At 40.2% G+C, this 16,016-nt stretch overlaps 1 protein-coding gene across 1 annotated transcript in view; it reads right to left on the bottom strand.

Moving 5' to 3' along the window:
- The window catches only part of LOC122646087 (probable cyclic nucleotide-gated ion channel 5), a 110,091-nt gene that overhangs the window by 38,568 nt on the left and 55,507 nt on the right, over positions 1-16,016 (bottom strand). The window contains exon 4 of the mRNA XM_043839562.1: positions 2,566-2,778. Within this exon, the coding sequence (XP_043695497.1) occupies positions 2,566-2,778 (213 nt within the window). The remainder of the gene's footprint in view (positions 1-2,565; positions 2,779-16,016) is intronic.

The raw sequence follows: 16,016 nt of genomic DNA, 5'->3' as shown, positions 1-16,016 counted from the left end.
GATCTAACACTTCATGCCAACGGTCTAACGCCACTATTGAACGGCTATACCCTAGGATAGGGGTCTTGGCATATGTGGATGAGAACTCTTATATGAATGCTGTGGAGAACTATATGCAACAGTGGAGCAATAATATGTCATGGTTGAATACCAAGTTTTAGACCCAAACTAGCTCTAAAACCCACCGAGTTGAGGCTTCGAGTTGGAAAAAAAAAAATGCACCAACTCGGCGAGATCTCGACTCGACTCCGTTTTTCCAAGGGTCGAGTTGGTACCAAGTTCCAAGTTCTCGAACCTTGCAAATCAGTAGCTATGGCTATCAGAATCTCAGTCTACCAGAATGCAAATATCATGGTTTAAATTAATTTGTAAAAGATGCCTTATAGCTCAGAACTCCCATATCATGATTCATGAGATGCTCCCACTCCCAAACCTTAATTCTGCAGTTTGAAGGAAGTCATTCCTGCATTTTGCCCCAAAAATGGAGGCAGAAATTCGTTTTAATATTCTAACCATGCTCCATGTATATGTATATTTTCCAAAAAAGATCAAAGTCATTCCTTCTTTTTCCGGGATTTGTAAGGAATTTTATAGCTCGTTACGGGCATTGAACCCGCCTAAACAATCAAACTACTGCACAATGGCTTTCATGTGTCGCACTCATTCCATTGCTTGGTTGGTCTACAATCAGCTCGACCACCGGGAGATAGTGGTCTACGATCAGCTCAGCCTTTGCTTAGCTGCATGGGAGCAAGTCAAGTAGGGGAGGGCCAAATCCTGAAGAAAGCTAAAAAACGCTGTTTGATGAGCTCGCGTAGTATTAGGTAGTTGGTCAGGTAAAGGCTGACCAAGCCAATGATGATTAGCTGGTCTTTTCGGATGATCAGCCACACTGAGACTGACCAACCGTAGGGAATCTGATACACTCTCTCTTCCTGTAAACTTCTGTTTAAGTGTTTGATCTCTTGGCCTAGCTGAATTAATGTAGTCTACGGCCCCCAAGGTAGCATTACCGAGCGGGAGATCCCTGTCTTATTTATCCAGCTAGATTTTATCCTTCGTACTCAAATTCTATTTGTGAGAGCTCCTGTTTTTTTTTTTTTTTTTTGAAAGGGTTGATAGTATGTGAGCCTGAAAAGACTCAGATGGCTGAGCTAGGTTAGCGATATTATCTAACTAAAGGGAGGACTGCCTGGGAGCAGCAACAGAAGGATATGGACTTTGAATCTGCCGATAAGCAGAAAGGATGAGTGATACATAACTAGAGCAAACGCATACAAATAAGAATGTGTGATGTGTGACTATCCAGCACGGTTCGGAGAGCACTTTTAGGCTGTGCTGGGGAATGGAAGCCCATCAAGCAAGAAAGAAGTGACTCTTCCCAAAGCACATTCTCAGTAAATCAGGGAGGGAACTGGAATTTTCAGTAAGTGCTGCCCACCACAACTGCATTCTGATCCTTTATATTACAGTAGTTCATATGAATCATATCCATAATTTCTACTCAACCAGTCCAAGTTTTTTCTTTCTGTAACATAGTCTTTCCATTTTGGCAGCCATTTTTTTTTTTCTCCCAACTCATGTCAACTAAACCTTATCCCTACCACTAGGCATTGGCTAAGCAACTAATGTTCTTCCCTTCATTATATTTAGTCATAGCAGCTGCTAACTTAGATACATTCATGACCCTTCTCATCACTTCAAGCTAGGTAATCTTCAGCCTTCCCTTAGCAATTTTTCCTTCTTTTTCTTTTTTGGTGCCCCAAGGGGAGCGGGTAAATCCTTACCATCTCTAATTTGCAAAATATCACCCCCTGTTAAAATAACCAATAAAAAACCTTTATTTATAATTGTCAAGAGATGATGCCAACACTCAATATGCATTAATAATAACTAAAACAAAAAAAGGGTGTACCAGTGCAAGAGGTTTCTGCCATGGGGTCTGGGGAGGGTCATAATGTACGCAGCCTTACCCCTGCTTTCATAGAGAAGCTGTTTCTAGACTTGAATCTGTGACCACTTGGTCACAATGGGGCAACCTTAACCATTGCACCAAGACCTGCTCTCATTCATAATAACTAAAACACATGATTCATATTACATAATTTTTATATGCCATATGTAGGTTCAGTTGGTTTTTCCTTTTTATTTTTACCAATGTTTGTATTACAACCAAAGTTCACAACCTTGCAAAGACAACATGCTTGGGGAACACCCCAACTGATTGGATATTTCCGAATTGTCCTTCCCCACTCACCCTCCCAATTCAGGGTTCTTAGAAACAAATTGATGAATAGCCTTTCCTATGCCTTTGGAAGATCATGTACTGGAAAACAAATTTTATTTCAGTGTGGGTTCATGATAATGGCCAGAATCAAATAGTAATCGTTCGGAACTTCCAATCATAACACCTTTCATGCAGAGTTAATGCATCAACGATAGGGAAGATAGGCAAATCAAACAGAGCATAAAAACTGAAGTGCAATTCCATGCAGCATGCAAACTTGACCCGCAGTGTGATAGAAACCATTTCATTAGCAAACTGCAAATTTTACTGGTACTTACATGACTTGCAAGCATGTACCACAGCAAATAATAGGCAGCACCAGCCCAAGCAGTTTCAGCAAAGACTCCAGCAGTCCTCTTCAATTCTGACATTAGGGGTAAGATTCTGAAAAACCTCGGGATATATTGAAGCAAGACAATGAAAAGTAATGCCTCTTTTGTACCAAGTACATCTGTGCCAGTCGATCTCTGAAGATATCTCCAAATTACAATCTGAACATATAAAAATGTAATCAGTACAACTCTTCCAGATACTCAATTCCAGGAACAAAGTTTTCTGAAATTCTTCTTGTTACTTGGTAAAGAACTAAGAATCAGTCAACCAATGTTTGAAGAAGCGAAGAACTAAGAGAGGACAGAGAAGAGAAGACAATGGAGAGAGAGAAGAGTCTGAACCAGCGACAGATTCAGAGTGTATTCTCTCTCTGGTCAGTGCCCATTATTTATAATAAGTCATGCAATGTCACAACTAAAATAGCAAAGCTAAATAAGGAAAGTACTAGAAAGGAAAACAACCTAATCAGAACTACTAAACAAAGCTAATCAAAATAGGACTCTCTCATGATAGGGACACTCCCCCAATCATGAGTAACATACTACCAACTACCGCTAATAATATTAGATGGTCCAATAGGGGGTCCACGACTCCTATAGGACCACACTTTAACACTCCTCTAGCTGGAGCATACAAATCTCCCATGTCCAGCTTGGAACAACGCTTAGGGTCCACGACTCCTATAGGACCACACTTTAACACTCCTCCTCAAGCTCATAAAAATCTCCCATGCCCAGCTTGGAACAACACTTACGGAAAGCAGGACTGAATAGGGACTTGGTAAACAAATCAGGCAACTGGTCAGCAGATGGAACTAATGGAGTAATAACCAGCTTCTATAAAACAGCATCCCATACAAAATGGCAATCAAAATCAATATGTTTGGTCCTTTCATAAAAACACAGGGTTGCTGGCAATGTAGAGGCAGCTTAATTATCACAAAACATCTTCATAGGTTGAGCAATTGTGATAATCCCAGGTTGATACTGAGAAGGGAATTAGTGTCACCAAATTTTCTCCCCAAAATTGTAACCCTGATTGTTCACCTTACTGCTTGGCACTCCCTACTAATATACTCGGACTAGCTAGGGCAATCCCAAGTTTACCAGTATCACATACACTGTCAAATGCACATCCACCCCGTTAACACAAAGTGGCCAGATCTACCACACTATGTATACCCATCCTACACACATTCACAACACTGTAATAATATCCACAATGTATAGGCACATCCATACAATACACAATATACGCGGTTCGGCAAGTTGCCTACTTCCACGGAGCAATACCCTACCCAGGGTCTCGTATATTGCCCAATACTCAACTCTGTTATGGCTGCTACAATAGTCCAGGTGCTACAACATCTGCTTCAATCTAAGCTACAACTCAGACAAGGGCTACAACCCTAATCATGTCAAGCCCCAACTTGACTGGTTACAATATATGATATGTAGTACTTTGGGATACATCTATACTTTTATTACGTTTGAAATGATGTATAGTGTAATTACAAGTTCTTATATGAATATAAGATGTTATCACTAAGAAATCCTGCTTATAATTGTCGATATTTATTATCTGCTTCTTTTCTGCTGCATTTGATTACTGTATTGTGATGAACTGTGAATGGAAGTACTGCACTTGCGATCCTGGTGGTTGCTGGATGTTTGTTGGCATCCTATCATACAATACCCTTGGTTTACCCGAGCGGGGTGTAACAGATAAACCAAACTAAATTTTTATTTCATTATAAAAATTTTGGAATACAGAGAGAAACTTAGAATGATCCTTCAAGAGGTTAACCATATGAGACGAGAATGGCCATCCACAAAAGTGACAAAATACATAAAACCACTCCGATTCTTAACACGACAAGAACCCCAAATATCCAAATGTAGTAAAGAAAATAAAGACGAACTGCGAGCCATAGTATGAGAAGGGAAAGAGGCACGGTGATGTTTTCCCAACTCACCAGCTTTATACTCTAACCGAGACACAGACTTAAAAGAAGGAAATAACAACTTTAACCACTAAAGACAAATGACCTAAACGGCAATGCCACTGTAACGAAAATACCCTACCAACAGAAGCAGTAGCGGTGCCAGTAGACAACGCAGGAGCACCATGGTCAAGGTAGTAAAGCCCATCTTTTTTCACACCCTCCACCAATCCTCTTCCTCGTGTGAAGATCCTAAAAAACACATTAAGAAGGAAAGAAAGTCAAAGAACAATCTAAAGCTTTAGTTATTTGACTGACAGAAAGAAGACTTAACGGTAACTGAGGAACATGCAACACAGATGAGAGACTCATGGAAGGAGTGGAGTAGAAGAACCATTTGCAAGAATAACAGGTGAAGATGAATGTGTAATGTGAATAAGTGGTAAATAAAGATGACTCACAAGTGAGCAGAAGCCCAAGAGTCAATAATCCAGGATGGAGTAGTAGTGGTCAGAAGAGCAAGTGTACCTGTAAGAGCTAGAGTTGCAGAAGAAGATGAGGGCCCGGCGGATGTAAGACTGGATGCCTCCAAGCGTTGTAAACGCCGCAATATCTGGGAGAGATCATCACGGTGAGGAATTGTAGTAGAACCACTACCTGGTAGAGAAACCTGTGGAGAATCCCTATAGGTAGCACCATCACTACCTCCTTCAGATGCTGCATGATTGGTAGATTGAGTTGCCCAATTGGGTTTGCCATGCTTGTCCCAACAAAATCAACAGTGTGACCAGTTTTGCCACAATGAGTACACTTCCGAAAAGGCTTATCACTTGACTGACCACCAGTGCCGACCACCACCACCACCACCACCACGTCCTCCCCCTGAGTTACGTACACGACCACCTCCACGACCAGCCACAAAGGTAGAATTCTCCTTGGGAGTAGAGTCAATTTTTCTAAGAGAAGAGATACGTTGTAGCCGAGACTCAAGAGAACGTGTCAGCAAGAGTAGGGACAGTTTCTCCAGCAAGAATATGTCCCTTGATAGACTTCAAATCAGAATCTAGCCCAGCCAGAAATTTAGACACAAAAAATTCATCCCGCTGTGCTTTTTATTTGTCAATATCGGTGGTGAGGGGCTGAATAACATTTAATTCCTCAACAAGGCCTTTAAAAGTGCTGTAGTAGTCTTGGAGAGGCTTGCTGGACTGCTGGAGCTGAAAAAGTTTCTCATATAAGTCATAGACTCGATTCATGTTTTTCTCTTATGAATAGGTATCCTTCAAATCATCCCACACACCTTTAGCAGTGGTGTGAAACATTACGTTTGCAACAATTTCTGATTCCATGCTGTTCCATAACCAAATCAAAATAATGGCATTGCCTTGCATCCAATCCTCATAATCTTTTGAATCAGAGGCAGGTGGATCAGAGGTAAGATCTTGAGTTTCTTCTTGGCCATAATGTAAACCTTCACAGCCTTAGCCAATAACAAATAATTCGAACTCCCTTTCAGCTTAATAGAGGTAATAGTGACATTCACATTGTCAGTTTGAGATGTAACCACTGGATTATTTTTATTCACTCCCATAGCACCAAAAGGGAAAAATAAAACCAGTCAAATAAAAGTACCCCAAGAGAACAGCCAGCCAACGAAGGGGGCAGCAAGCACACACAAACAAGTCACTAACTGTTGCAGAATTCCAGAGTAATAGGCAGCAGAAAACAAAAAAGGAAGGAGGCTGAAAGGGAGTTCGAATGCACATATTAAAGATGTAATAGTGACATTCGGCGTATTAAAGAAGTGAACTCAGCTGGCATCATCAAGCTTCAATGGACGATAGCCTAAAAAAAAAAGTGCATTTGGGTGGATTGGATCTACTCGGGGCCCCTTCGCCACAATTCCATCTGGACTGCTCCCGCTCTTCCTGATGCTTCTTGGGTTTGGAGGAAAATCCTTGCCAGCCGGCCCTTGGTCCTTCAAGTCATTCGCTCCAGCATTGGTGATGGTCAATCTACTTACCTCTGGCTTGACAACTGGCATCCTATGGGAATTCTCCTTCACCGGGTTACTCCAAGATCCATTTACTCCTCAGGCCTTCATAGACTTTCTTTGGTGGCCGATATTCTTCATCACAATGGGTGGGCTCCTCCAACATCTGGCCCCATCCTCACCCCTTTCTAGAATGAGCTTCACTCGGTTACTCACAGGGCTGCTTCTAGAGGAGATTGTGTTACTTGGTCCTCTAACAACTCTTGCTCCTTCTCTTCAAAGGCTGCCTGGGATCTTATTCGTCTGAAAGGCCCTTTGGTTTCTTGGCACAGACTTCTTTGGTTCAGGCACCACATTCCTAGGCACTGCTTCACAGCCTGGAGAGTCTTCAACAACTGTCTCCCTACTCAAGCTTTTCTTCGCAGCCGCCAGATCTTAGTCTCTCATGCCTGCTGCCTCTGCTGGAACAACGATGAAGACCTGAATCACCTCTTCTTTGAATGCCCAACTGCTACTGCAATTTGGAAGGGAGTCCTTCACAAATGCTGGCCTGCCAGAAGACGCATCCTTCCCTTCTCCAGAGAATGGATTTGGATTGATATGACTTTTGCCGGGTCCACCACTTGTGACGCGGTCGGGAAGTTGGCCTTTTGTGCTACCCTCAACCATATCTGGATGGAGCGAAATTTGAGAAAATGGACTTCCAACTCTCGGACTTACCAGAAGATTTGGGACTCCATCTCCTTTGAAATTAAAGCAAAGTTATCTCTTCTTCCCCCCTCTTCTTGTATAGACTCCCCTAGGAACAGGACCATTGTTCAGTCCTGGGGTCTCTCCAATATTTCCTTGGTTGCTCCGGCAATTGCTTAGGCTGGCTGGTTTGGCCCTCCTGTTGTGGGGTCCTTTGTATTTCTCCTTTCTTCTCTCTTTTGGTAATGAAATTTTTATTCACCAAAAAAAAAAAAAGGAGGAGGCCCAAACTCAAGCAGGGTAGAAGCCTGGAACCAGCAGAACCAACCAAAACAAAGAACCAAAAACAGGGTACTTCCGGCAGTAATAGAAAAGAATTTGCAGAACTTACAACCAGCAGGGTGAAAGGGCCTGAAAAAGTGATCGAAGCTAGTACCTGGATGGGGGAATGAAATCCCAAAATATCAACCTGAGCAAACGGGTGGAACAGAAACAGGGAAGCCAACTGGAGGGCTCGAAAGTGCTCAGAAAACAGAGCATCCGCAGGTGTAAAGAAGAAACCCAAAAGCACTCGATCAATTCACCAGAACTAGATAAAAAACTGGTCGAGTCTTCCTCTAGGCAGGTACAAGCAGCCCTGAAAAAGTCAGAACCAGAAGATACACAAATCTCGAAGAAACTCACTTGTTTCTATTTTCTGAAAATAGAAGCATAACTAGGAATTCTAGAAAATAGTAACTTTCCATCCTCCAATCGAAACTTCAAGGGATGGTGTGCAAATCACCAACTACAATCACAACTAAACACTCTATTCATGTGTATATGGAGTCTTCAATCCATCAACAGAAAAAAAAGAGCAGCAATAGGTGGCTGCACACCAGATAACCAAAACCGAGGGAGGGATCAGCAGAAGGAGATGAGAGAAGATCCTTCAGCTGATCAATATAGCTCTGATACCATGTTAGAAATCAGAACTAACTAACCAGCAGAAGAGGGGAGAAGAAAAAGAGAGAATAGAAGAAGAGAAGCACACTACCAAGAGAAGGAAACAGCAGCCTGCAATAGGAAAATTGAATTCTATCACAGGACCTGGGTTCTATAAATAATAAAGTTCAACTTAATATTAGGTAAGTTACTTAGGGGTTTAATATGAAATTACCCCTAAGCTCTTACCTATTACAACTTAACAAATAAGGACAGAAAAGACGATAAATACAATAGAACCCCAAAACCCAAGATAAATAAGACAAAACTACCCTTAATTCTCAACACAAATGTTTTGTCATAATCAAGCCGCTATCTATATTGCAAGTAACCCTATCTTTCATGGAAGGACCAAGCACATTGAGGTTGATTGTCACTTTGTTTGGGAGGCTGTATGAAGAAGATAATTGCTACTATGTTTGTCTCTACTACCAATCAACTTGGTGATATGTTTACAAAGGTGCTGTTTGGACCTGCTTTTCGTCGAAGTTGTTCCAAGCTGGGTCTAGGTGATTTGTACACTCTAGTCTGTGGGGGGAGTGTTGAAGCATATCGAGTACATGGGGAGAAGAGGATATCTTGATTCTTGAGATTCCTCTCCTCCTCATGTGTATCTCTTTTTTTGAGGTTTATGTCTTGGTTTCCTAGTTCTAGTTTGAGTTACTAATTCTAGTCCTAGTACTGCTTATTATTTTCTCTCTTTTCCTATTGTAATTTGGAATCCTAACATGATTAGGAATTCCCTCTCTTAATGTAATCCTTTAGGATAAATACAAATAAGGTGAGGGAGACTGTCGTATTCGACAGTTCTCTTCTCTTCACCATCTCATTCTTCTCCTCACCTCTTCTTCTTCTATTTCTCGGTTCTGATTCTCTAACAGGTGTACTCGTTACAGTAACAAAGTACAAAAATCCTAACTTATTTTTAACACGAGATGGCCCCCAGATATCCGAATGAACTAAGGAAAACAAAGACTGACTTCGCGACACATTGCGACCTGGAAAGGATGACCGATTATGTTTCCCAAGTTCACAGGCTTCACACTCCAGATGAGACACAGATTTGCAACATTGAACCATGTGTTGAAGCTTGGATAAAGATAAATGTCTTAACCGTAAAGCCATTGGAGAGGAGAAACACCAATAGTAGTTGTAGACTTGTAGCAGCAGTAGAGGGACTAGTGCCATGGACATAGTAGAGTTCAGCCTGCTCAAGCCCACCATCAATTATCCTCCTGTTTGAAGGTCCTAAAAAACACAATGGGAAGAAAAAAAGGTGACAAGAGCAATTACGAGATTTAGTCAGTTGACTAAACATATAGTAATCTTAACAGTAAGGAACATGAAGGATCATAGATTCAATTGTGAGAAACTATACTATGACCGACCACATTAGCAAAGGATCCATCAGCTAGAACAGCAGGAGAACTGTTAGATATCTTTAATAAGGAAGAAAGTAACTCAGACTTACCAGTCATGAGTGGATGCACCTAAATCAATGATCCACGGAGTGGAAGAGGTGGGTGGATGTAAGAAAGTTTGAAGTACCTGTGTGGGCCAGAGAGGCAGAGGATGAAGTAGCGTCAATGGATATCTAGAGATTCTGTATAAGCTTCAATAGGTGATTATAGTCATCTCAAGACACAAACCTTGATGAGGAACCTCCAGATGAGGATACAGTGTTGATGACGTTAGAAGACACTTCTGCAGTGCTACCATCAAGTACAGTAGAATTAGCTGAAGATGGAATCCACTCTAGTCGACCATGTTTAGCCAGAATGTTTTGATAGTGTGATTGGTAATGTAGACCAGTCCACAAGAGGATCACAAACTTTAGGTCCAACAACAGTAAATACTTTGATCGCTTCTCAAATTTGCAAGATATTTCATAACAATAAAAAAAAAAACATAAATTCGAAGAAATAAAAAAGATAGGGTAGTTTCTCTTAGACTCAGATCTCTCACCCACAGCCTCTCATGGTATTTTGGTCTCTCACCAATGGCATCTCACCATACTCTCACAGAGCAAAGCACAAAGCTATGTTTTTTTTTCTCAATCTCATTAATCAAATTCGTGTAGAAGGTTGAAGCCCCTTACAAACTTATATAGAAGACTCAAAAATAGACTCAAACACTAAAAAGGAAAGGCCCAGCCCAATCCTTAAATAATAAGGTAACATAAACTAACTAGGAACGAACACATTAGAGCTGATGTGGGAGTTGCCCTGATCAGCGACAACCTTCGAGAATGTTGTCTGAGGTGGATTGGCCAAGTAGGCCTGGGGACGCTCCAGTAAGGAGGAGTGATTTGATCCCGATTGAAGGAGTTAAAAGAGATAGGGGCATGCCTAAAATGACCATAGGTGAGGTTGTGAAGAATGACATGCATAACCTGGGGCTTGTGCCAATTATGCCCTCAGATAGAGCCTATTCAAGGGCATCCACATTGTTGACACCATGTAGCTGAGATTTTCCTAGTTTCCTAGGCTATCCTCTTCCCTCTTACTTTCATTTCCCAATTCTCACTTTTCTTTTCTCATTTCTGCATTTTTATTCTTCATTTCTCTTAATTTACTTTCCCTAGGTGAGGACCTCAGTTTTCCATACTTTGTCTTGTAAGAATCCATGAAGCATCCCCATTTAGTTGGAATAAGGCTGAGTTGTTGTTGTTGCTGTATAAACTGACTAGGAAACTAAAATAATGAAAGAAACCGACTCAAAACAAGACTCTAAATAAACTAATGAAGTAAATCCCGTTTTCCTACTTTCTACCCATATTTTAGGCCCATTAAATTAGCCCAATACAAAGAAAACCCATGGGATCAAAGGCCCAACACCTACATAACCCAACCCAAAACTTATTTCCAATAAAATAAGCCCTCCAGGTGACTTATCTGCATCAACTCTCCCTTGCTTGAACAGAAACTGGTCCACAAGTTTGGTAGAGATGACGAATCAGACTTGCATGATCAACCTTCAATCGGAAGTAGAATTTAGCAACGTTTGACTCCATCTGCCGTCCCTCCATGGCTTTGATATCAAATAAAGTAGACCAATCACAAGTGATAACCAGTCCACAAGAGGATCACAAACTTCTGGTCCAACAACAGTAAATACTTCGATAGGTTCTCAAATTTGCAAGAAATTTCAAAACAATAAAATAAAAAACCAAGAAATCAAAGAAGGAAAGAAGAAGATAGGGTAGTCTCTCTCAGACTCGGGTCTCTCACCCATAGCCTCTCACTGTATTTTGATCTCTCACCAATGGCATCTCACTATACTCTCTCACAAAGCATAGCACAAAGCTATGTTATTTTTCTCAATTTCATTAATCAAATTTGTGTATAAGGCTGTAGTCCCTTACAAACTTATATAGAAGACTCAAAAACAGACTCAAACAATAAAAAAAAAAAGGCCTAACCCAATCCTTAACTACTGAAGTAACATAAACTGACTAGGAAACTAAAATAATGAAAGAAATTGACTCAAAAAGAGAAAACTGAACTAATTTAGTAAATCTCATTTTCCTACTTTCTACCCATTAAATTAGCCCAATACCAAGAAAACCCATGGGATCAATGGCCCAACACCTACATAACCCAACCCAAAGCTTATTTTCAATAAAATAAGCCATCTAGTTGACTTATCCGCATCAATTAGGCTTGCCGGAGAAAGTACAGTCTGAAAGGTCAACCACTTTGTTAGCCACCTATACTTCGGATGCCACGCCCACAACCACCCCATGAACCAAGTCCCCTCTCAGAGAGATTAAATCCTTCGCCACGGCCTGCAACAAAAGCAGAGTTCTCCTTAGGAGATGGAGTGGTATATGTCCGTGAAGTAGTAGTAATGCGCTACAGACGTGCAAAGGACTCATTGAGAGAGGGCACCTTTTCACTGGCAAGTAGATGACTCTTAACTAATTGATAATCCAGGTTCAATCCAGCCAAAACTTTGCCACAAAGAACTCCTCCAGCTGAAGTTGTAATTATTCCAAATTGGTGGTGAGAGGCTGATGGATGTTGAGTTCCTCGCGTATACCCATACATGAATTAAAATATCGAAATGACTTGTCTCCCTGCTTGAAAGAAAACAGCTTATCATATAAATTACAGACATGGGAAATATTCTTCTCATGAGAGAAGGTTCTCTTCAAGTCATCCCACACTCCTTTAGCAGTGGGGTGAAACATAACATTGGCAGCAATTGACCGATCCATGCTGTTCCATAACCATATGAGGACAGTATCATTCTCCTGCATCCATTCCCCATATGCTTTGATTTCAGAAGGCTCCTTAGAATCAGCGGAAAGGGGGTCTGATTTAAGAAACTTCAATTTACCTTCCACCTTAATATATAACTAAACGATCTGAGCCCATAGAAGATAATTGCCAACTTCATTGAGTTTAGTAGTGGTGATTTGAATATTCACATTGTCTGGCTGGTGCTTGGGGATCAGCCATCATAAAAATAAATCAATACGCAGCAGATAATAATAACTGAGAGCAAGAAGCACTCCACAAATTGAGTGAAAACAACAACCAGCAGCTATGGGAGCTAGAGAACCTCCAGAATTCAATCATGTGACACCAAATAAACAAGATAGCAGTGACCTATAATCTTAAATAGGTCTAAAGTCTACCTGATATCAACTTAACCAAAGAAAAAGGGTAATACAGGATTACCGCAACGTGTATTTGGAGAAACTTCAATAGCAAACATCAGCTGGTCTGATGGTCTTCAAACTATGATCAAGTAACCCTTCATTGATAAGAAACAAAGTCCCAAGACTTCAACACAATCAGCAGGCCAGGTAAAAACTAATTTCAGATTTCTCAGATCTGAAAACCACCATAAAAACAGAATACCGCCAGGGAGAACTAGAACTCAATATTATGGAGCATCAGTTGATTGAAAAAGGATGAAACTGATGTCAAGTAGATGTTTCAGCAGGCTGAATCAACCTTCAAATCCTTAGAACAACTCAGTAACCAAAAATCCAGAGAAAAAAATCTCCAGCTATACTGTAAGCTTGAGGAAGAACACTGCCTTCAATCAACAAGGCTTTCCATGGTAATCAATCAACAGAAAAACAGACACCTTAGTTGTTATTATTTCATCATAAACTAAGGGCCATTCTTCAGATAAGGCAACATAGGTTGCCGCAGACCTTCACGAGAAAGAACTCCTCAGACTCTCAAAACTGGAATCGATGGATGACTGATTAACACTCTGATACCATGTAATTTCGTAAAGAACTAAGAATCAGTAAACCAAAGTAAGAAGAAGAGAAGAACAAAGAGAGGACAGAGAAGAGAAGAAAATGGAGAGAGAAAAGAGTCTGAAACAGTGTTAGAGTCGGAGTGTATTCCATCACTGGTAAGTGTCCTTTATTTATAATATAAGTCCTGCAATGTTACAACTGAAATAGGAAAGCTAAATAAGGAAAGTACTAGAAAGGAAAACAACCGAATCAGAAGTACTAAACAAAGCTAACCAGAATAGGACTCTCACACAATAGGGACACTCCCCCTATCGTAACACACTACCAACTACCACTAATAATATTAGATGGTCCAATAGGGGCCCATGACTCTTATAGGAACACTTAGTACTTCTAATACAACCACATATTTTATAGAAACAAACTAATACATAAACTTCCTATACATAGATAAAGCATGCAACAAAACATGTTTCTTTAGGAAAAATTAAGTTATGTAACATGCAGGAATACCTACCTACTACCAATTCAGATAATATAAAACAAAAATATTACCAAGGGAGAAGTAAATGTAAGCTAATTCATCCACTCAACGAATAACCAGTACACAGCTGTAAAGATGGTCATTATGATAACCAGAAAATGTAAGCTAATTCGCCCACTCAAGGAATAACCAGTACACAAATAATTCTGCAAAAGGTTTTCAGTACGACCTGGAGTCCATCAAATTACAACCTCCAGCAGCAATAATGAACCCAATCATAAGGATCACACAGCTTCATACATAGAGGAAGAATTACATCTCTCCTCTTGGCATGATGAAGTCAAATGCGTGATGCAAGGGTCATAACTTTATCATGTAACCAGATTGTTATATACAAATGTTATGAACATCCAGTCATATTAAACAAAAGGTCAGGATCATGTTAGTCATCATATAACTAGTTTTCCATAGGTAAATTTAAGACCCATACTATCACTTATATTTGAACAAAGGGTAAGCAACAAGATTGGGATGCATAAACTTAGGAATGATGCAGTGAGTAACCCAAATAGGAGACAGAAATAGAGAAAATCAACCAAGATTTCTTCACATGTGCAACAAATACCAATTAAGGTACCATTGAGAAGAAAAATTTTATTGCAAGCTGATAAATTTCAAAGGACAATGGAAAATCAAAAGGATATGGGTTCAGCTAGTGAAAACTGAGATGACTGTACAATCTAACAAAAGATATGGCTGCAGGTGGGATAGAATAATGGACCAGGATTCATGAAGCTGACCACAAGTGGTTCAAATACAGCACAATTTATTTGGATGAATTTTAATAACCACCTCCAGAAGAAGTGAAGAACACACAGCAAAGTTGTAAAATGTTAAAAAATGTAATGTACACTGCATAAGCAGCACTGAAGAAAATAAGTGCCACACAGTAAGTATGATAAATGCATAGCTAACTGTAGAAAACCTTGGACCTATAACCAGTAACTTTAGGGAGGAGAAAAGAGAGAAGAGAAGATGGAGGAAGAATAGATTGTAATGCTTGAGTGCTTGAGTGATTTTATTGATCAGACTTATAATAAAGGGAGAAATACAAAGGGGTCTAACTTACCCCTACACAAGCTGACTATATAAGAGACATGGCTATCCCTAATGAAATAATAATTAAACCACCCCAAAAGGACCAGAATACCCCCATGGTATTTTGGTGTACATATTCCAACACTCCCCCTCAAGTTGGAGTATACATATATCAAAAGGAAACTCCAGCTTGAACTAATAAGAAAAAAATAAATGCACTCCAACATTCTAACACTCCCCCTCAAGTTGGCGCATATAAAGCACTAATGCCCAACTTGAACAAAATAGGAAGAAACAGAGCTGCAGCAGAGTCCAGCTTGACACACTGGCAGATGGATGAAGCTCCCAAATAATCTTTGACATAATAAATCTTCAAGAACTGGAAATAGTTGACCTTCAAAACTCGGACAGACTTGATCAGCAAACCGGGACAGATTTGTCTACAAAGCTTGAGAAGAATCGTTCTTCAGAACAGAGAGAAGCACCAATCTTAACAAAGGCAGACACAATATTCCAAAAAGGCAGCTTTCATCGATCTTAATAGCTGTCCAGTGATGAATCTCGGATCATCACAGTGCCAAAATCTTGAAGATAAACAAATAGGACAGCAAACATTGAAAAAACCTAAATCAACCAGACTGTAGATCCTCAAATAGGCATCCAAATAAGATCCCAAAATATCTTCAATACTTCAATCTCCACCTCACGGCAAATTGAACCCAATAACTAAAGATACCCAATGGCAATGGTGGAAAAAGCTGATCTTCAATGTTTTGCACAAATGTTCCTGCAAGTTCTGCAATGTCTGCAATGGAATTGTACAGAGTCTTCCCCTCACGTGTAGTAGGACATGTGGACAAATGACAGAGATGATCTAATGGATAATGGCAAAATTTTAATTTTCCAGAATTTTCCAAAGGTGCTATGGATAATTAAAAAAGAAAAGAATCGCAAAATGTAAATAATCATTAAAAGGATGGC

The sequence above is a fragment of the Telopea speciosissima genome, chromosome 11, assembly GCF_018873765.1.
Source record: "Telopea speciosissima isolate NSW1024214 ecotype Mountain lineage chromosome 11, Tspe_v1, whole genome shotgun sequence".
Classification (NCBI taxonomy): Eukaryota; Viridiplantae; Streptophyta; class Magnoliopsida; order Proteales; family Proteaceae; genus Telopea; species Telopea speciosissima.
The sequence above is the reverse complement of the archived record's forward strand: the minus strand, read 5'-3'. Positions and strand labels throughout refer to the sequence as shown.